This window comes from Hippichthys cyanospilos, chromosome 21 (assembly GCF_059441005.1).
Source record: "Hippichthys cyanospilos isolate Australia breed blue-spotted pipefish chromosome 21, RoL_Hcya_1.0, whole genome shotgun sequence".
Taxonomy (NCBI): domain Eukaryota; kingdom Metazoa; phylum Chordata; class Actinopteri; order Syngnathiformes; family Syngnathidae; genus Hippichthys; species Hippichthys cyanospilos.
Genome location: NC_142389.1, coordinates 10336863 through 10359753, shown reverse-complemented (window position 1 = coordinate 10359753; position 22891 = coordinate 10336863). Strand labels below are relative to the sequence as shown.

At 37.7% G+C, this 22891-nt stretch overlaps 1 protein-coding gene across 6 annotated transcripts in view; it reads right to left on the bottom strand.

Annotated features, from left to right (window-relative positions):
* Window positions 1–22891, bottom strand: part of csmd3b (CUB and Sushi multiple domains 3b) — a 343211-nt gene that overhangs the window by 103001 nt on the left and 217319 nt on the right. For 5 of the 6 annotated variants that reach the window (XM_088404543.1, XM_088404544.1, XM_088404545.1 and 2 more), the window contains exons 7-10: window positions 19960–20037; window positions 12905–12992; window positions 12683–12807; window positions 3023–3144 (exon numbers count right to left, since the gene is read on the bottom strand). In XM_088404543.1, coding sequence (XP_088260669.1) covers window positions 3023–3144; window positions 12683–12807; window positions 12905–12992; window positions 19960–20037 — 413 coding nt within the window. The remainder of the gene's footprint in view (window positions 1–3022; window positions 3145–12682; window positions 12808–12904; window positions 12993–19959; window positions 20038–22891) is intronic. The other variant, XM_088404547.1, reaches the window with a different exon arrangement.

The window sequence follows — 22891 nt, the reverse complement described above, 5'->3', positions numbered from 1 at the left end:
TCGGCGATTTGTTGGCAAAAAATTGGTCCATCTGTGACACACAGACTGCCCGCATCTGGAAATAATGCTGTGTTTTCAGCATCAAGCTTACAAATGTCCTTGAAAGTACAGTATTTGCAAACATGTTCAAATGTGTTTGCGGACATATAAGAACATGTTTCAACAAAGATACAAATGTGTTTAAATGTACTAGTAAATATGTCCAAAATGTATTTGCTTCAGAAAGACAAAATAATATTCCATAATCCTTTTAATATTTAATTATAGTTTTCTGTTGGTATTATCTTTATTTGTAGAAGTAGTAGTCATGCAGTAGTAATGTTGAAACTAATGCTGCAGGGCAGAAAATTTTTGAATAAAATTAGATTGTTAATATTTACAAATAGTTCACCTCCAGGGATCATGAAAAAAAAGTGACTTTATATTCATTAACAAACCGTTAATGAGTACAGCTCAGAGAGGATTTGCCTTAAGTCGCATTGAAAGTTACTGTATTGTTTCATAATACTGTATGCCACACGTCGAATGAGTATCCCTTCCATTTGATTGACTGATGCCGCATGGCGTTAAAAGCTTTCTGGAATCTTGTGCAGATAAATTCCCGGCATGGAAGCGGTGACAATTGACTGACAGTTGTGAGATGAAACCCATGAGCAATAAGGTACATTTAATGTACATGTCGCATTTTTAAACGATGAATCTTTAATTCACAACTCAGACAAGTCCAATAATAAATACTAGAGAAGAAAAAAACACTGCCAGGATGTAAAAAATAAATGAAGAAAGAAGGATATTAGGAGTGAAATTAAAGGATTTGTCACTCATGCTTTATCCCTTATCGCAGGCTGCTCAGGGATTGTATTAAAATGTCTCCGTTTTTATTGTCATTCACGCACAGAAATGCCATGACAGCGTGTGATGAAACTATTAGTCTTTTTTTTTTCCTCCTGAAAATTTGTCAACCATGTTTACCTTGGTAAACTACATTTGCAAAAATTATTCAGATACAAACAATCACCTAAGACCATTAAGCTTCCTGAAATATGCACTCTTAAGTTAAGACCATTAAAACCCACAGATGTTGCACTAGGGAAAGTAATGTTATATTCAAAGGTTATACAGGTTAAATAAAGCTTACTTTAAATCCCCCTAAAGTTACAAAGGATACTATAAGACTATCATAAAGTCCTTTAAATTAGGTTGGTTGAAATATTATTGCAAAAAAATAAATAAAAATAGCTCAGGAAAAGATAAGACGACTAGTTAGATTTAGTTCAAAATTGAACTGCACTTGTAAACTCCAACAAGTTTCCAGGTTATATTAAAATTACTGAAAAAGAGCAAAAGGTTGCTCCAAGATGAATAAGTAAATAAAAAAAAAAATGAACAAAAACAACCACAATTTTTACAAATTTACGTACATAACTCCAACATAAGTTATAGTGGTTCAAATGAGACTATGACAACCTGCCTTTTCCCACTAGGAAAAAAATAAAAAATAAAAAAGTGAGCTTGAAAAAGGTATGGTGAATAAGTAACATGCAAATGTTCATGGCACTTGAAATGTGACGTGACAGAACTGAAAATTGCTTGCGTGATTTTGTGAGCTGTCTGGCATATTTAACGACATAATGTGGAACCCTAAAATATAGGTAAAATTATATGTAATTATGGGCTATAAAGCATAATGGCTAGCAACCAATTCAAAGAGGGGATACACAGAAAGTTTCTCTTACACTCCCGAGAAGTTTTGCTGCAAGCATGTGTGTGTAAGTGTGTGTGTGTGTGTGTTCTAAAGTTACTGTGTTTCTGATGCAACGACGACAAGACTGCATATAGCAATGACAATCCTCTCGGGACATAAAAGCGACCAATAGTAGCTCTGCGCTTTCCAGGCAACCATGTAAAGCCGCCCAATCACAGAGCCAGATTGGATGTCTGCAATCAGCGCATAATCCTCGTCAATAATTATTGAATGACATTTTCAATTATTTAAATCATGTCAGTGAACTAAGTATGTACATGCTTGTATGTGCATTAAATTTACAGTGGATGCTAACTTGGACAGACAAGCAATCAGAATTGTGTTTCTGCATCAGTGGGCCTCATTGTATATTAACTTAAAATAAGACTACCACCTCAATGTATTGACAAATGTTGTACCTGTTAAAATAAGACTTTCATAAATTGCCCAAGAGTTCCACAATTTTGACGATAAATCTCATAAAAGGTGTGCACGTTAGAATAAATCTAATGCTTACAAATCCCTCTGAAATTGCATGGGTTAAAATGAGACTAGCAAAAATACCTTTAAGACATCAGACAAAGACTAGCATTGACGCTACCACAATGTGTCACAAAGGTTGTAGAAAAAATAAAAACTTATATCATATCATATCATATCATATCATATCATATCATATCATATCATATCATATCATATCATATCATATAAATACTATATCATATGTTAAAATAAAGACTGACCATGACAAGCGCAGGTTTAAAATATTACCAGAATTTCCATCAATAATGGTATGGTTAGAGACCACAATCATTCAGAGAACATTTGTGGGTAGTGTAAACATAAGATGATTGTTTATTCCACAACAAATACACAGCTGCAAATCTCCTGACGTCGCAAGGGGTAAAGAATCCCTCAAAATTACATATTAAAATAAGATACATAATAAATTGGACTACAGTAAAGTCACTCAAAGTTACGAAGTTAAAAACAAAGAACTATGGTAAATCCCCCAAAATTGCACAGGTTAAAATAAGAGAACCTAAAATCCCAAAACACCAACATGTTTCCCCAGTTACCCAGATTAAAATGAGACTACCATTAATATGTTTATAACTTGCCTACTAAATTACTGAAAACCCTTTAAAATAGGTTATGATACTCCACCCACGAACAACACAAATCTGTTTAAAAGTAGATAATCAAGGAATTCCCAGAGTGAAGTATTGAAAGCAACAAGGAAAAAAATAAATTTGAACAAAATAAGGGAAGACTCACCTTATTGGGGTTCGATGCTGTGATGATCCAAACGCACTGTGCATTGCTCTCGTACTGAATTGGGAAGTTGGGCGACGTGAAGGTTCCAGACGGTCCCTGAAGGTTACTGCCGCATGTCTTGACTGCGGGACCAGAAGAATGATAGATTTTCAGACTTTTAACAGGCGGGATATTGCAAAACACTTGAATGGAGGGGTCAGGGAGAAGATATTGATACGGTCAAAGACATCTCTCCCGCTAGTTCTGCTTATTTGGAGACGTGTGCTAGTTTGTGCTAGCTTAATCGGCTGTGGAATACTACAGCGTTGCACTATTGACCGATGGGGATGGTTTTGGCTTTGTGCATCTACAGAGACTTAAAGTGGAACTAGAAGAGCAACAACTAGGGCCGAGACAAGTATACCATTTTAAGGGAAAGACTTTGATTTAAAGAGTCCTTTTAGGGTTTGGCAACAAATGAATGGGCAATTATTATGACATTAGGTCCGATCTAGCTAGTCAACTGACTGTTGTTGCCATTCGCAGGGATGCACTGGTACGCCGGTACGCAAAAGAGACAGCAATCACTCATGCATAATGTCACATGCTTCACTTTGCACATTTGCTTATCGATGACAACCAAGCCTGAGCTGAAGATTTTTTTTTTTTTCTGAAAAGTGGCTCCAAGATGTACTTTGGCTTGACACACACTTAAATGTGGTAAAAGATCTCATGAGAGGGTGTGAATGAAATCCTTTACGTCGTCACATTACAGTGATGGAGAAGTTACTTTTGACTTCGTTGGACATTAAACTGGGTCCTGAACGAAGGCACAAACCATAACTGATGGAATTATGTAACTTTTCGAGGGCGCAAGCTTGAATAACGTGACGTCGCTGTGTGCAAACAGACTGTGCGCTTAATGTGGGAGAGACACAGAGATTTCCATTGAGGAAGACTTTTTAATTAAAGGGTGCGTACCCACCATTCTGTCCTGGTACTCATGTGAGTTACCCATGAAAAGAAAAAAATTGCACCCTTGGTCATAAGCTCATCACCAGTTTGATAGAACTTACAAGGTTTGATTACACCTGCAGAAGTACAAGGCAAAGAATTTTCACAGAACAGGCTTGAACCGTCCAAGAAACATACAAAGATGATGACCTACAGAATGAGACAGGAAGGAAAGCCTTGGGGTGGGGAGATGAGAAAGGAAAACCAAGAGGGACAGTGGAGGAATAAAAGAAAACAAGGCTCAGGCGGTGTTCCCCGGGGGCCATAGTATAAGCCTGAAAAAAAATAACCTTGCTCATGCCACATAGACGTCAAAACGAATCTCGAGACATTTGTAAGAGACGCAGGGTCAAGTAGTACCGTTTTCATTTAAATTTTGATGCGTATGGCAGTTGTGAAGACAATAAATTGTCCAGATCGGTGAATGTGAGTCTGAATAGTTATTTGTATCAGAAATTAACCAGCCAAGTTTAGGGTGAAACACCTCTCTCTCAAAGTCAAGCAGAATAGACTTCTCTCACAACCCTAATAAGGACAAGTGTAAAAGAAAACGGATGACTGGACGGACTGTATTAGTTGAATTTATTTTATACTTCACAGTTATTGGACAATAATTTCCACATTTTAATTCACAGCGTATGACATAATAAGCCAGTCTGAAAATGACACACGCTAGTCGTTAACACACCAAATAAACCCTCATTTAGGTGGCGTATACTGTGACAATCAAGAAGCGCAGCTCGCTCCGTCCTTGGTTCGTCCCGCTCCGAGTCGGGAGGTAATTTTCTGCTTGGTTTGAAGCAGCGTTTGTTCCTTAATTAGTTTGTTCGCGTGGCGCACGGCTAGTGGAACAGGCATGTCAAGCAAAAAACAAAAAAAGGACGCAAATCTTGTATATTCTCAATGGGGGTCTTGCACAAATATATTGTGGTTAAATGCTTCCGTTTACATTTCATTTAAAATGTTCTACATTTGTACCACTAAAGAATAGTCCAATCAGAGGCATTGGGGAATGTCCAGCAAGATCCAATAGATCATCTTCAGGTGACAATAACACTGTCAAAAAATGATCAATAACATTAAAGTTAATGTACATACTACTTTTTAGCATTTGTCTGACTTTTGGTCATTCTTTCCTGAATTTTGGATGATGACTCCTTCGGTCCCTGTTTTAATGAGTGTGGCTTAGTCAAATGTCTTGGAGTGGATTCTGCCTAGTAACAGTTGGCTGTGCCTGTGTTACAGACCACAAAGTACTATACTGGTATGCTGTACAGGCCCAGATTAAACCCTGAGTACCGCACCAATTTTTGACAACTAGTAAAAAAGGGGCGGGGGAAAAACAGTACATCGAATCATCCCACAGGGTGTTATTTTCTTGGAATGTGCGACTACGAAATGCTCCACGGGACAAGTAAGAGAGGCTTAAAGACGATATATCGCCCCCTGGTGTGTCGTAGTGACCCTCAGTTTCTTAACTGGCCCCTGACTTGATTGTTCCTTTCATACGCAATGCATCTTCTCTTGACCTTCTCTTTTGTTTAGCTTGCCACAATCCATACACCCATACCGAAATGCGTGTGTGTGCGTGTGTGTGTGTGTATGCCTACATGAATGTACAGTAGCAATGCATGTGTGTGAATGTGCCTGTGTGTGACAGTATATCTGCATGTGACAAAGTATGCATGTGTGCACTTTGACAGCTCAATCAGGGCGGCCTGAATGGATGATCACACCATTGGTGTACCATAAGGTGATTGGGCACTGTGCTGCCATAGCAACAGCACGAAAAGAATTGCTGTTTCATAACTGGTGTTCAACGTTGTGTATCCGCAATTTGTATGAAATTCACTTTCAGTAGTGAAAATTTTGCAAGATTGCATGTGAAAAAAAAATGGCATTAGTAGAAAACTGTTAAGCTTTCACGTTAGCATAGCTCCATGCGAAACAAATTGGCTTTTTCAGCTAGCTACAGTCACATGGAAAATATCTGGTACTATCGGCAGCAAAGTTAAGTTTCTGCTTTGACATTTATTTATTTTTTTTGTGGAAGAATTCTTCTCAAGGATTTCTCCACGCAAGCAGAAAAGACACATTATTCCCTGGGTGTGTTACTCAAGGTCCACGTGGTCTCACAGGGGGATCCGGCCTTCGAGGTTAGTGGGTGGTCCTTGAACCTTCAACACCAGGGAAGTCTATTTAATCCAACTACTCCACAGCAACACCAAGGACGTCAAACAAACTTTTGGTGTGAACTGGTCACAGAGCTGATTGGGAATCAAGGTTGCTTAGGCTAGTGTTCCCAAAAGGTGAATATCTACTATATGAGGGAACCACCCCTTATTTCCCATGGTGGACGTAACGATTGATCATTCTGAATTTGCTCAATAGTCTGAAACTGATTAAAGGTGTCTTCAAGCAAGATGGAAGTATTTGGACTATACTTTTCTTACTTGCACATTAAAACGGCTACTGTGACTTAATGTGCGGTGACGTTGGCGTGACAGCTGCAATAGCTTTCGAGAGAAAGGTGTCGACCGTATTTCTCGGTTGGAAAAGAAAACATTTCAAGACAGAACTACTGTATGGGTAATTACACAAAGTACGATTAAAAGCAGAGTCTATCACCAAAATTTTGAGACTCCCCATCGCAGCTTTTAAAAATGTTACAGGCCACAAATCAACACTTGCAAAGTGTTCTTTTAGGATGGCAATTTTGCCATCAGAGGAACTAAGTGTAATTAAAATGAATACATTATTTAAGAGGGGAGTATCTCATTGAAAGGATATGATATGTAAGCCCGGCAGGTATGCTCATCTTCATTTGGGGAAAAAGCGTTAGAGGGCATCTTTTATTTTTAGGACACTCCGAAAAAAAAAAGACAAAAAAAAAAGCACTACATGGGTTTTAATTATAGGAATGTCCTTGCGGTGTTTTTGAGTTCTTTTTCTTCCCCCCAGAAAATGAGTAACGTTTTAAATTGTGAATATGTTCTAGAGTGGGAGATCTACTTTACCTTATTCATCGCCATTGACGACAATAGACGTCAAATATTATTTTTACTGGGCTAGAAGTGAATGTGTTGAAGTGGCCAACTAGCTAGCAAGTGGCTAGGCTAATTTAACAATCTAGATCAAGGGTACTCAATTCGTCGACTCCAATCGACTGGTTGACCGCCGAGATATTGTTACTACTATATGGAGGGAAAAAAAAAACGTCAGCGAAAAAAAAGGATGTCAATCTACAAAAATTGACCTTACAGCCATATTACCCAAGAGCGCCCCCGATTTCGGAAGCTAAGCAAAGTTAATATTTGAAATGGGAGGCCGCCTGGGAATAACAGGGGCTGTAAGCTTCTGGAGCCCACTTCAGGTTTCTAAGGACTTTGGTCTGCAGGGACCAGGCCTTGGGTGCACTGGTCCGACCACTCGATCAGCATTAAATCCCAAATGATTATTGAAACAGAGATAAAAGAAACAGTAACTTTCTCTGAAGACCGTTTGTATAATACATTACGTATGGGACTGGCCTGCTTACAACATTTAGCTGTTTTGCTATGATGGAGTAGTTTGGTAGGCAGCATAAATATATATATATATATATATATATATTCCATCCCTATTATTTAATGCCCAGTAAATGTGTATCTTGCCTCCGTAATTATACTCATTATGTCAATACAAAAGAAGCACTATTATTATTTTATTTTATTGGTGCTGAGCTGTATTGGCCGCCCATCATGCAAGAGATGTCGACATATGACGAGATACAGTAAAATCAAATTTGAAACTAAATTTAGCTGACAATTCCAAAGAAATAGATAAATTTGCTAAATCAGGATTTGTACAAGAATTTACAATATGGTCTTGGTGTGAAAATGTTGCACACAGGAGTTGTGGGGGAGGGGGGGGGGGGGAGTCAAATAGAAGAAAAAATGTGATAAAAATGTACACCAAACTAACACAGGGTAAGATTCTTTGAGCTTGTCTGTGGATGATAGAAAGTTTCAAGTCCAATAACAAGTTTTATTTTTTTTTCCTAACCTAAGCTAGGTACTCCCAAGTGAGCACTTCGAAGCAACCCATCCACATAAGTAGAGATGGACCAATAGGCTCGGAGGCTGATTGATGACATCATTAAGCTGGCAAGGCGTCCCGACGGTCGAGTGTAAATGGCTTGGCGCCCACTTAAAAACTTGTCCGAAGAGAGAGTGATTCACTTCTTTTTTACACATGTACAATAAGGCATCCTTCATTCAGGCTGGAAATTGAAGGAGATGGGCTGTATGCACACGCACATGCATGCACACACTTGGTTTTGGCTCGGTGGCCTTGCCATCTGTCCGTTCATCAACGTGCCACATGGACACTTGCTACGTTTGTCCGTCTGCCCCTAAAAAGTCCAGTCAGAGCAGACACAAGCACGCACATTTCTCATTGAGTTTCAGAGCTACTCAATAATAATCTGTTGTTCTATTACAATTCCACCTCATTAATTTTGGTTTACTTTGTGTGACAATAGCACACATGTTCCGCACACCGACTTTATAAGCATGTTTGGACGTTATGAGCTTATTAACAAATGTGCTGGCCGGATGCTTTTGTGACAGATTGCTTTTGAGCAGTATTACCCAGGAGGTGCCATGGAGAGAAAAGGTCAATCCTCAGCCGTCACTGTACTTTGCAGCTTTGTGCTAATCACTTTGTTTTTGGTATTACAATGTTCCCAGTGTCCCGCATATTCTCAATCCGCTATTTGCTACTTCACTAATTGGCCAATTGTGTGCTGAAGCCAAATATATAAAAGTGTGCTTTGGCACCATCTTGTAGCATCTCTGAGCCAGGAACTGGGTTGGAGTGAGTTGAAGTGCTATAGGATAGTGCTTTACCGCCATTTTGTGGCATTTTGGTACCAAGGATCTACATCAAAATTAAGTTGATGTCCTCGCATTGTGCTTCACCACCATTTTGTGGTATCTGAAGGCAATTATACAACTTTGGTTGGGCAATTAATAAATGTGGTGGAGATAAATCACAATGCCTGCTAGACTGTTGTATTTGTTGATTATTATTGTTTAAACCTATCCAACATATTTCAATAAAAAAATCAAATATTTCAAATTTTTGGACTAAGTCCAAATAATTTCTTAACATCAAAGTATTGCTTTTGTGCCAAGGAACTATGTTCAACTAAGGGGAGGAGCTTCATTTACTAAAGCTTTCCTTGTCTATTAAAATACGATCAATTTGGTCTCTGTAGAGCAATCCAAGTATCAATAGAAACACTATAAAAGTCAGGATTGGTATCGTAAAGATACTACAGAGCAAGTATTGATCCTCTTTTTATTCTACATTATTTATTCAAGTTTTTGTTGATACTGTATTTTTTTTTTTTTTACTTCGTATCAATCGGAGCGGCACTCCCAAGTCTTTATTTACTAGCTCTACAATGACAATAAAGCTATTCTATTCTATTCTATTCTATTCTATTCTATTCTATTCTATTCTATTCTATTCTATTCTACATTTACATATTTGTTTACTTAACTTTCTCATCGAGGTATAGCTAAACTCATTTATATTTTTCATATTATTTATTACGTTATGGAGAAAAGCTGATGTATTTTTAACATATTTCATGTTCCAGTTGCGTTCCTGCTTTGATTACAGTCTCGATGGCTGCCTCCCCATATTTATTTATTTATTTAATGCATGCTATTTGTAAAAATGTATATATTACGGAATAGTTAAAAAACTCAATGAGAAAGTTCCATTTGAAAAAAAAAATAGTTATTTAATATGGCAAATGCTTTAAAATACCGCAATATTTTATTAACCTAAACGTACTGGTATTAATATCAGAGATAGTTATTATTTATTACTTGGTATCTATCAATACCAAAATTGCACTGAATCATTTAGCTCTGTTGTTAATTACCTTTTTTCAACCGTATGGCTCATATTGTAGTTTGATATCAAAAGCAAATGAGGTGAGATATTTTTAGATCCCACGACCCCCCCCCCAAAAAAAAACCCAACACAACATTCCTCTAAAGTGTGCAACATACTGCATAATTAGACAATGAATTTCAATAGTAGAAATGTGGTAAACAAATAAGCGTATAAGGATGTGAACAAAATAAAAATGGTTTGTAGTACAAGTGTCTTGAAGATAAAATCCCTGTATGGCTCCATTCAGCTTCTTATGTGACAAGGAAGAAGAGCTGATATGACATTTACATTCACGGGAGACCGCCATGACGCTACCTGCGCTGACAGCGTAATCCGCCCACAATTCCCTTTTTTTCCTTTTTTACCCTATTTTTGCAGATGCAGTCGCGTTTGCAGCAACTTAAGCTCGCCACGCCTCGCCTCGGCTAAAATTGCCAAAAGGAATTACGTGCGTTTGCGCTATAATGGAGTAGTTGGTGAGGCTGCTCGATTTTTCGGATGGCGGCTTAATCTCGGCAAACCCAGCTGCAAGATGTATTGGCCAATCACAAAGAGTCTATTAGCATCAAACCTGCGCATTAAAGGAAAAAAAAAATCGGATATAGTTTTACCGGAGGGGTGGGGTATTTTTCTGCCACAAGTTGAGTACACTCAATATTCCATGCTATGCTCCTCATCTAAGCCACCAAAACATCCCATTTCAAGCTAGAGGGCTTTGTTAGCGATGTTTACACTTACTTGGGAAGGCCTGATTTTGCCTGTGGTTCAAATACCTGTAAAGTATCATTTTTCTTTTAAGTATTAAGAATATGGTGTCCTTCAAGCTATTCCAGCATAATCAGATACAAAGGATTTACGCACATACCTGTAGGTGCTTGCCCAAAAATAAATAATTAAAGAAATAAATAAATAAAAAATAAATGAATACATAAGAATAAACTGCATACCGCAAACAGCTGGCACGGGGTAGTAGAGTCGCAGCTCCAGAATTACAGAAATTATATATAAAGCAAGTGGTTTGTCCACTATGTTGACAAACTGATCAAAAGTTCCTCTGTATTTATCCTTTCTTTAAACTTTAAATATGACAAAAAGTGCTTTACAAGACTACTTAGGATTGTGTAACATCATCTGCTTTAACGCTGACTCGTCTCTTGAGAACATGTTACTCAAGACAATTTGCTTCCATAGACAACTTATTAAAATAACAAGGTTTCACAGGACACAATTTGGCAATAAGTGTGTCCGCGTTCCAACTAATTTGCCCTCAAGTTAAAAAGAAAAATGTGTAATCCCTGTAACATTAATTTAAAAACAAGGACAACAACAACAAAATAGATTTTATGATACATGCAGAAACCCTGTTAAATTTCATGTACACCCATTTGAGAACCACTGTAAAAATAAATGTGTTATTGTAACATTACAACTTACACGCGGAACGTTAATGAGCTTGAGGATTATGAATCGGGTCCTCAGAAAAGTCTTCTCTGTAAGTGTCCCTGGATGCTTAAACTGATCTAGAATCCGCGATGAGTACCAAACTGTGACTTTATGCACACTGTTAGACCTAAATTACAGACTGTATAACACATAAATATGATAAACACACAGCGCACATTATAAATGAAGGAGTACTGCCGCTTAACATTACAGTATATGAGATTAAACGTTACCTGGAGTATATTATTCCCATGGTGCACGTCGGATGGCGAGGCCAAGCACATAATGGCCTTGTTACTAAGCAACAACTGCCGGAGCGGCACGGTGCACTTTGTCATGTCAAACAAAGTTGCCCGCTGTGCAGTTGCTCATAATGCTGTTGCTTTATTGCAAACAAATCACTGTTACGCAACATTCTTAAACTTGGTGGCTTCCCCGGAGAGAGGACGCTTAACCAATCGTCACGCTCGAGACTTAATGGCAGGCGTTTCAACGCTCATTATTTTGTCTTTGGTGATGATGATTCCCTAACAGGCGTTAACCATCTTAAATTGCCAATCGTAAGGAATCGAGAAGTCTAATATCTCTAATAATGACTCGGATAATAAGGTTGATTGTTGTGGACCCATCCGAAACCGAGGGAGGCCGACGTATCATAATGTTTAAATCGATTGAAAATTAACCGGGCTTATGAATAGATCGTGTTAAGGAAGTCAGTCCACGTGTCAAAGCTGATGAAGGATTCCTGACCTTGGCGGTGCTCAGATTAATACTCTAATTGCAGTCGGATACACTAATACCAATTACACACAATTACAACCTGTTCTCTCAGTTGTCTCCTTATCCATATTTTTTTATTGGAAAAGACTCTCCTAAAGTAAGAATGGAACGGTACAACTGTCTCCGGAAAAATTATGCTTACCACATTTTTTTGATGGTGTATGAGTCTGATTTATTATTAGACTACTGATGCAATAATTTCTTTCATTCTTCCACAAAGGGACATGCTCCCCATAAATTTTGTCTTCTATCTTCAAGTATGTGTCTCCTGCCTGACTGTGAAGCCCATCCCAAGGCCAGTGTTGACAAATGACTTTGGCATTTACAGTGACGGGCGCCCTCAGTCTTTGTCTTGCTTCCGTACATTGGTGGGACCCCAGGAAAACCAGGCCAGGTGTCAAAACAGAACCATTCTGACCGAATGAGTTGTTTCCAAAATTGTGTATGTATTTCCAGTCGACGCAAATATCTCAAAAGTTTTTTTTTTCTTACCTTTGCAAACGGGCCTGTGGTCACTCCAAGCCGCGAAAACCTCGGCCACTCGCTGGCAACTGATGCTTTTGCTACCTTGGAGTACGTAGTCTTCATCACAGCTGAACTGCACCACGCTGCCGATGCTGAATGAAAAATGAGAAAGACTGTTGAGTTAACGGAGAAAAACAAAGTTTTTAAGAGTTGCTGTAACCAATTTGTGACGGAAAATGAAGACAGTACCTGAAGTCGTTACCGTGGCGTTTACCATTCTCTGGCTCGCCGGGATCGGGGCAGGAGTTTGACGCCTGTCGCACACCGCCTTCATTTACTGCAAGAACACACAGAAAAAAACAAAAACACACATGAATTCCCAAGTAATAGCTATACATACATATATACATATATATCAACATAACATAATTTTTTAGGTTTGTCTTATACAAAATTAACAATTTTTAGCGTTGTTTTGTGTAAAACAACATATAAAGTTGGGTCAGTAAGACCCAATTTTTGACCCATAATGAGGTTGTTTTAATCCCGACGGTTTTCAGAGTGTACACTGAAAATAAATTGATTAAAAACTCTAAAAGCAGGTTGAAAAGAACCTAATTATGTCACTTCTCTTGTTCGCTGCTTTTTTTTTTTTTTTTTTTATCTGTAGAGGCGGAGAGTTTCCTTGATGAGGCGGAGGAGTCACTGGCTGCACACCTGGCTCTCATCGGTCATCACGGGACTTTAGGTCTGCCGGAGCGGGAGAACGACACCAGGTTATTCTATGCCTTTCGTTAAGTTGAAAAATCAGGCTGAAAAATCAGCCTCCGAATCTTTAATCCCATCTGCTCTGTAGTTATTATGTAAGTTTTTTTTTAGTTTTTTAGTTTAGTTTCGTTTTTTTAATTGTTACTTTCTCACGTATCATCGTTTTCATGTGGACTCTGGGTGTGTATGTATTTTTGCATAGACTTTTATATGTCTGTCTTTTTGTTGCACTTTCATATCCACTCTGAGTTCTGTTGTACTTTTACACCTTTTGTTGTTTTCTTTTCCTTCCACACTGAGCGTGCGCTTTTTGTTAAATAATTTTTTTTGTAGTATCAATGAACTTCCTGTCTGTTTGAAGTCCAATTCCGGTCCGTGTTCTGAGGTTAATCCCAAACAAAATATACTTCAAAAAAGGACTGACCCAATACTGGGGTCAATTTTAAATCAGTACACACTTTTGTGCTTAGGTTTTACACTAAATTTATATTTTTAATATATTGAACTTTGTTTAAACACATTTGTTGGGTTAATTATGTAATTATGTAAAATTACAATTGTCCTGAATTACTTTTTCCAGTAAGCGTTTGGCGTTTGTCAAAGTGGGGCTAATTTTCATGATAACTGCCCCCATACATGCTTTCCCCGTGTTAGCTAATAAACTGGACTAAGATTTTTTTTTCACAAATTATTCTCTATTTACCTGAGCACAGTAGGCACTCGCCACACTAATTAAACTAAACAGTAATCTCAACATTTCTCTTGTGTTTCTCGCCGTCTCAAAGAAAGCACCAAAAGGTCTAGACTGCTGGGTCTAGCCCTAATTCTACTTTACGAACAAAACTAACACAGCTCCCTCCCAAAAAAAAAAAGTAAATGACAACGTACACCAGCAGGTATCTTAACTCTGAAAAATTAAACACAAAATCCTAAAAAGATTCAAGAAAAACAATTGTCCGCCTGGAGAATACCATCTTCGCGTGAAGGCGAGAATGAGAGATTAAAGTGCAAAACTTGTTTTATTTCCCCTCTTAAACCTTTGGAATATCTTTGTGTGAATAAGTAACAACCCCATGGTGTGTTGTGTTTGCGTTGTACTACGCCAACACACGTTCTCCCTTCAGGAACGTTCTAAAAATGCTGGGAAGGAAAGAAGTCGCCCTGGTTATATACTTGAAGATCATACGAATAACTTGTTGAAAATAATACCTAATGAGGTCCTAAATCCGCTAAAATAGGTTACCATTGAAGTAAAGATAAATAAATTATGCATTATATTATTTTCAGACGATTATTCATGGATTTATTCTCCACCAACAGGTTGAATCTTGTTTGTCTTATGGTATCCCGCAGCTTTGGGAGACAACCCGAGAGTGATTTCACTCGCCAAAACTTTCCGAAGACGTCAGTAAAGAGAACCCGGCGACGATCTTTCTCGGAAATGTTCACACTTCAAAAAAGCCAAAGAGAAACTATACGAATTGTTTTCAAATCAGGCTGATGAGAGAGTTGCCAGGCGGCGACAGAGCTGAAGCAACGAGATAAAGTAGTGGTGTAAAGAGGGGCCGAGGAAGATTCACGTCCGTTTGTGGTTTTGTCAACGTTTGAGCGTTTCTCGTGAACTTCGTTCTTTTTGAAAGGACTGTCAAGATGAGCTGATTGTTGTTTTTGAAGAATGAACTTCATACCTGTAGTTTCTTACCAATATTATCTCGTGTAAACGTTTTTCTCTCGTCCGTATTTTTTCTGTCATTGCAGTACCTGATTTAGGTGCATTTATTTACCTACAAAGGGTTATTGGTTCTCGATATTCCACCTATCCAGGTTACAAATAGGAAAATTACAATTTCACCTTTCCAATTTTTAAGGTTTTTTTTTTTTTTTTTTCAAAACAACAAGATGGCCTGTAGTGCAACAAATAGTTGAACGTGTTGGGGAATCACCAGAGGTCCCCAATTTTTATTTATTTATTTATTTATTTATTTTATGTTGCAGACCTGTTGGTCTCTTATTGTGACATGACCCCAAATGGGCCCAAGTACTGTCTCACTGTCTGGTAGTCTGGGACAACTGTCTTTGAATATATATATATATATATAATATATATATATATATATATATATATATATATATATATATATATATATATATATATATATATAAATAAATTTAATCCGGTAATTTTCAAGCTATTTATTTTGAATTTGAACCTATACAAAACTTTCAAGGATCGCAGTGTGTGGTCTTTGTGGCTTTCCTTTCCATTTTGCCTATGTACTCGAATAACGAATCCAGCTTTGGAATACCCCAACTATCCCATATGTGACATGTACAGTAAAACTTTGTCTCTGCCACATTTTGAAAATGCAAATAAAAAGGTAATACTTCAAAGATCATTACAGTTTTCACTATGCACTTTATTAACACTCAAATCTTGAAAAAACTTTTGACATGCAACTAAATGGGTTTAACCAACATTTTTAATTAATTTTCAATTAAAAATAGTTCCTGACATGACAATTACTTCAACTTTTCCCTAATGACACATGAACATATCCACTAATTTAATTCAGTGTTTAACAACCAACATTCTGATGTGAGGGATAGTTTGCTATTTGGCTAATTATCTGCCATGCCAATGATATTCCCATTAGCTGCACTTTTGTGTGTGCATAGCGACCATCCTGCTAATTTGCCTGATACATGGTCCATGTTTCAAATACTTTGCATTGTGACAATGACATTAACATTACAAGGAGGATTTTTTGCAGGGTTTAGTTCTCTCTGCAGCGAACAAACATGTTAGCGAACACCCAGCAGGTGGTGGTGGATGCGTGTGCGTTGTTTCGACGACGGACTAGTTTGTTGCTTTGCTGGAGCGGCTAATTTGACCATCTGGACTATTTGAACGGCGTACCCCAGAGGGACTAACATGTAGATGCGTAAAGGGCATCACTGAGGAGCACACGTTTGACGACATAAATAAGCGATAACGTCCGACATGCGTGCATGCTCACTTTGGTTGCTAAACTAGTCAGAAAGGAGAAAAATTAATATCTGAACCGATCAGGGCAGCACCATCTGTAGAAGTGTGACTGGGCGACCTGTTAGGAACATTGACTGTGCTGACTAAGCCAACCATCATTGGACACATTACTGAGCACAAGAGCATTATAGGATAATGTGGTTATTAATCTGGAATTCCCACGTTCCTGTAAGTTTCCGTGTCATAAATTGGAGTCACACAAAAAACATAACACATTATTTGATCCTATATTTAGGGATAGTTGTGCTAATACAGGAAACTAATTTGAAAATAGGACAGTAACTGCACTGGGCTTTTATTTGTATCCAATAAACTGATATGTCTTCTTACATGGAGGACTACATAAATAGTACATGATAGATAGATAGATAGATAGATAGATAGATAGATAGATAGATAGATAGATAGATAGATAGATAGATAGATAGATAGATAGATAGATAGATTTCATTATGGATTATTCATTGATTAGCTGGTTAATCATTAAAGCTCTACTTAACCTTAGCTTGGGCTACTTAAAAGCTCTAAAATCATAGCAATTTTTTTTTCTACTATTTGGGATATTGTTTGTACATTGCCCAAAATAATAACATTGAGGAGAAATGAAGATAAATTGCGCTCTAGCAGTAATATTGTGCAGAAAAATATGCATCCCCAACTAATGGATGCCTCCACCCACCTGCAGTTGAGTAAATAACCGCTCCAGGCCACTATTTGGAGAAATACACTGGGTCTGTGTTTATTTCCAGAAGTACATTGCTCAATATCTTCCTATTTGATGACAGTACTTTGTTTTCAAAAGAAACACCGGGTTTCTAAATAGATCACAACGGGACTCCGAATCCAATTAGGTGAAAAAGATATGGCGAGGGCACTCTTGTCGTTTATTCATGCATCTGGAATGATGCGCACGTCCTTGGAAGTGTGTCATTCGCTGTCAGTGTCCACGCATGAAACTAAAATGTGAGTAGATGAAGTGAGGGTGAAAAATAATAGTGCACGTTGTCATGGTTACATGCAAAAATATGTCTCGGAACAGCATGTCCATGGAAGACAGCGGGAAGGGGGTGAAAACAAATACGATTTGAAAGCACTATATGCAAGTATGTGCGATTTAAGTGGTCGCTGACAGCTTCAATGACTGGGACCTCACACATGAAAAAAAAAAAAAGTCATGCTCATTTTTAAGTGTCAATTTACACTTTACTGACCGCAGACTAATGGATTGTGAACCATTAGCGGCCCACAATGTGATCATTTTACCCTGGTACATAATTAGACCAACTACAGTGCTGGAAGTATTTGAATTGAAGGGGTCCGACAAAAAGAAAACACAAAAATACTGGCTGTACTCTTGGAATTTTCTGCAGTTTTCAGATTTTTCATACAAGTTATCTTAACGATTTCATGTGATACTTTGGCACACTTTTCAAAGCCTTTGAATCCATGGATTTTTGTGTTACTGATCCCCAATTTACATTATTTTAATGTACCTAATAGCAATAAGCTAATTCAGGGGTTCTCACGCATTGATCACAATCGTTCAGTTGATCGCAAAATCTTGGGAGGGCGTGTGACATTGCGCTACATCCAAAAAATAATAAAAACCCATAAAAACAACGGCGCCAAGGTTGTGCTAAGATGTTTACGTTGACCTCCTAATAAATTAGTTAGCTCGATAGAGTGCTGCGAGATCTTAGGAGAGATAAGTATATAGTGATGGAGGTGGAAAAAAAATAGTCTTTGGCCATGCCCTCCAAAAAAAGGGCACGTCTCAAGTGCAGAAATAAAAATCTCCACACACACGCCAACAAAAGGTCACTACAACATTTACAGTAGTTCCCCAAATAAGACACACTTTACATTTTCCAAAAAAAACGAAGGCCAAAAGTATGGGTGCGTCCTATAAATGGTGATTTAAAATTTAGATTAGATTTTGTTTTTATAATTCAACACCATTTGAGGAAGATTCATCTGTCAGCCACGTAAGCTGAGTTTTGATGCACAGATGTGCATTTTTATGTCTGCCGCATTCTTACTTAGAATAATTCCCATAACGGGACGAGCTAGAAGGCGGAAATCAGTTGTCAGTTAGCAGCCAGGTCCTGTTAGCTGAGGTTGTCACGGATTTATTTTCAAGTAAAGAAGCAAGCAGACTGAACCAATGTTCGAGTCCATTCATGTTCTCACACACGGGAATATTACTAAAACGGAGAGGATCGTGAAAAAGTTATGATGTCTCTCGTTGATTCAATTTAGAGTTGTAAGATTTAGAGTTGTGTGCACTGGTTAGAGCACATGGAAAGGTATTCCATTTGATTTTTTTATTAATATGTAGTCTTTTGACATATACACAATCATAAACTTGATGAAACATGGATTTTGCACAACTTCTGGTATTTATGGTAAAATAACCACACCATGAAGAAAAAGAAAAACAACTGCTTCAAGCCCATCAGCAATGGTGAGGCGTTCACTGACACCTCACAATGTGAGAAATATGAAACATGAATAAACGTGAAAGAAATGTATAATTTACGGCGTTTAGAAATATGAGATGTACATTGTTGCCAAAGCGTTAGTATGTCTTACATATGGTAAGATAGAAAATACTAGAATTTCAACCCAAAATTAATGTGTGCTATACACGGGTGCGTCTTATATATGGGGGATTACAGTATCAGTATATTATATCCTTAATGATTAAAATATTGAAACTGAATTACAGTTGTTGGGTCATGCTATGATAATTAAGTGGTTTGAGATGACATTTTATGGCCGCTGTCCAACATAGGACAACACCCTATACCCCCAGAAAAGCAGATGAACAATGTACATCAAAAACTCTCCTGAACGAGGCTTTTTGTCAAACCCAATTAAAATTTAATTAAAAATGAAGAATTGAAAAAAAAGAAAAGAAACTTTTGTAATAACCTTGATTAAGACATAGCAGCCTGGGCTGAATTGAGACTTTCACAGATTCAAATGTATTAATCTTACAAGGTAGTAATGAAGGTGGATTATGATTTGCAGCCCTCAGAGGAATGGAATTTGGAAATAGAGGAGCCTCTGTCACTTGTACTTTGGGAACAAAAATGAAAAGATGTTGCATGGAGGGAGGAAACCAGCCATAGCATGGCGTGCAAATTAAAGAAAGAAAAGAAGAAGCCCAAAACAAGCCAGCAAAAAATCAATAACGCTCATGATTAGAAGACATAAGCTGAGGCGCTGTCAACCAAAATCTATATACAGAGAAGAAAACATTTTCAGGCAAAATAAGTCACTCTTCAAAAGGATTTCCAACATATTTGTGCTTCAGCAAAAATTGGGTTCGGATAAGCTACAATAAATTGATCTCAGGCACTAAAATGTTGAAAAGCCATTTTTTAAAGAGGCTAAAAGCAGGCAAAAGCAAGAAAGACATGAATAAAGCAAGGCCATCAGCACACGTTAGTTCATTAGCCACAGTGACATTAAGATGGGAACTCACAGATTGAAAACTTGCCGCCGGAGTCTTTGCCAGGGAACAATTTAACGCCCCGCGACTTAAAATCTACTGAGCGCTTCACTGCAGAAGAGAACAAAACACACAGAGAGAAGAAAGAAATCAGAACAGACTGGATAAAGAGGTGCGAATAAGAATCATAATAATAAAGCAAGAGACAAGCGAGAAATGAGGGGGGGGGGGGGGGGGGGGGGGTTGGCCGGTTCTTCTCCACTCGCAATTCTGAGAGAGGGAAGAGCGGCAAGCTAAGCAGACAATGAGAGGGGGGAAAAAAAACAGCAATTTCATGTCAGGGTGCCTTGCCGCCACATTTTCAGAACAACAAAAGCAGGTCGAAAAAATTGGCATTTATTTGGGTTAGCTCAACTGGCAAAAATGTGATGAGTTATAACAAAAATATCATTTTAACCCTTCCAGATTGTTGGGAATCCCAAGGGAAATCCAATGGTAATAGGAACCATAGAATGAAAATATGACACAATTGGACCTAAACGTGGAATATAAAAGGTTAATAATCAATTGTATGATGAAAAATGTCATACAAATAAGAAGCATAATACATAAATGTAAAAGGGTATGTAAAATAAAATACCCTACCGTTCTACAGTATATTACAATAACCGCCACTAGTGAACATCATATCATATTTATTGGTGAAAATGGATCATCACAAACTTTTTTTTTTTCTTCACCTGATGAGCATTTTCACAATAGACATCAAACTAATTCATCAAATTATTTTTCTTTTCTTTTTTCAAGGCGTGTGAAGTGCCACATATGCAGTACATTGCTTAGCACTACACTACATCATCACCTCCGGTAGCCCTAACAGTGGAGGTTCTGAAACACTGTGACCTGGTTAAAACCTCCTAGATATGACATATATTACAAAACACATTAACAGTGAAAATATGATTCTTTATAGACCCTATGAATGTTAGTCGCCTGACCTCAAAACATTGCTGATAACCACAACATATGTTTCCAAGCAAATCGATGAGACATGGAAACAACTTTTTAAAATATTCAGCAAAAATGAAAATCTGGTGGATGCCTAACCCGGAGTATCTACAGGTTGACAACTTTACGTTGTCATTTTCTATTTGATAAGGGCGGCAGTTGTCGAGTATTTCAGATATTTGGATACAGTTCAAATAAAATATCCAGTAGTCAGTTCAAATTAAAAATACTCTGTTTTGTTTAGTGAAAAACATTTAAAGAAATACACTAAAGACCAAATAAATCATTTCAACATAACTATGAAAAACTAGCTTTTTTTTAATGTATCTACTTGAAATCCTCTCTAGAAGGTTTTAGGCAAAACTAGCCTCATAAATTTTGGTTTATGAGATAAATTTGCAAATTTGCAGCCATGGTTTGTTAAAAAGTGATCAGTAGGAACAGCAACTGTTGTCAGCATCAAAGAGCGCAAAGACCTTCATGCCGGCTAGCTAGCAGCTAATTTATGCTAGATGTTGATGACAATTTTGACCCAACTCTGATGTTTTTAACATGTGATATTCAAAGAAAAAGCATACAAAATACCCAATAGTGGGCTAAAATATTGCATAGCTTATCAAAACATAACAACTTTCAATATGCCATGTCATATGCCGCCGCCCCTTCTAAGTGCTTGCAAACATGAGGTTGAGAGGTATACCCTGTAGGTGTCAAATTTAGCCCATGTCAAGCTCATTTACTGCCATCAAAAAAAGGAAATATCGTCTTTTTTGGACATATTGACATATTGATCAGTAGGAACAGCAACTGTTGTCAGCATCAAAGAGCGCAAAGACCTTCATGCCGGCTAGCTAGCAGCTAATTTATGCTAGATGTTGATGACAATTTTGACCCAACTCTGATGTTTTTAACATGTGATATTCAAAGAAAAAGCATACAAAATACCCAATAGTGGGCTAAAATATTGCATAGCTTATCAAAACATAACAACTTTCAATATGCCATGTCATATGCCGCCGCCCCTTCTAAGTGCTTGCAAACATGAGGTTGAGAGGTATACCCTGTAGGTGTCAAATTTAGCCCATGTCAAGCTCATTTACTGCCATCAAAAAAAGGAAATATCGTCTTTTTTGGACATATTGACATATTGATCAGTAGGAACAGCAACTGTTGTCAGCATCAAAGAGCGCAAAGACCTTCATGCCGGCTAGCTAGCAGCTAATTTATGCTAGATGTTGATGACAATTTTGACCCAACTCTGATGTTTTTAACATGTGATATTCAAAGAAAAAGCATACAAAATACCCAATAGTGGGCTAAAATATTGCATAGCTTATCAAAACATAACAACTTTCAATATGCCATGTCATATGCCGCCGCCCCTTCTAAGTGCTTGCAAACATGAGGTTGAGAGGTATACCCTGTAGGTGTCAAATTTAGCCCATGTCAAGCTCATTTACTGCCATCAAAAAAAGGAAATATCGTCTTTTTTGGACATATTGTTTGCATTCATGCTTTTAACGCCTACTGAGATGCAAACTGGGTGCGATAGAATTTTTTGTCTTGACAGCCCCAAACCCATCGGGTGGCATTAGCGGCCATGACATTTACAAGCCTTACAATGACTTTGTTGATTGGCTTAGCCTGGACTCCCATAATGCAAAAGTCTTCAAAAGTCATAATGCTCTAATTACGACATATGAAATATTATTTCATTTTAATTAGAATATAAATAAACAGCATAGTTACTTTTGCTGTTATCACATTGTTACAATTTTTGTACATAAAGGGGACAGTAAAACACAGTTTATTAGTTGACATTAAAAATGTATTCATATTTGATGACGCTATGACCCTTTCAAAGTCAACCCAAGTTGGATGATAATAAGGCCAGATTAGTGAAAAATCCCCAGACACTCAGGGGTTAATGGAGCTCGGGTCACCAGTAAACATTGGC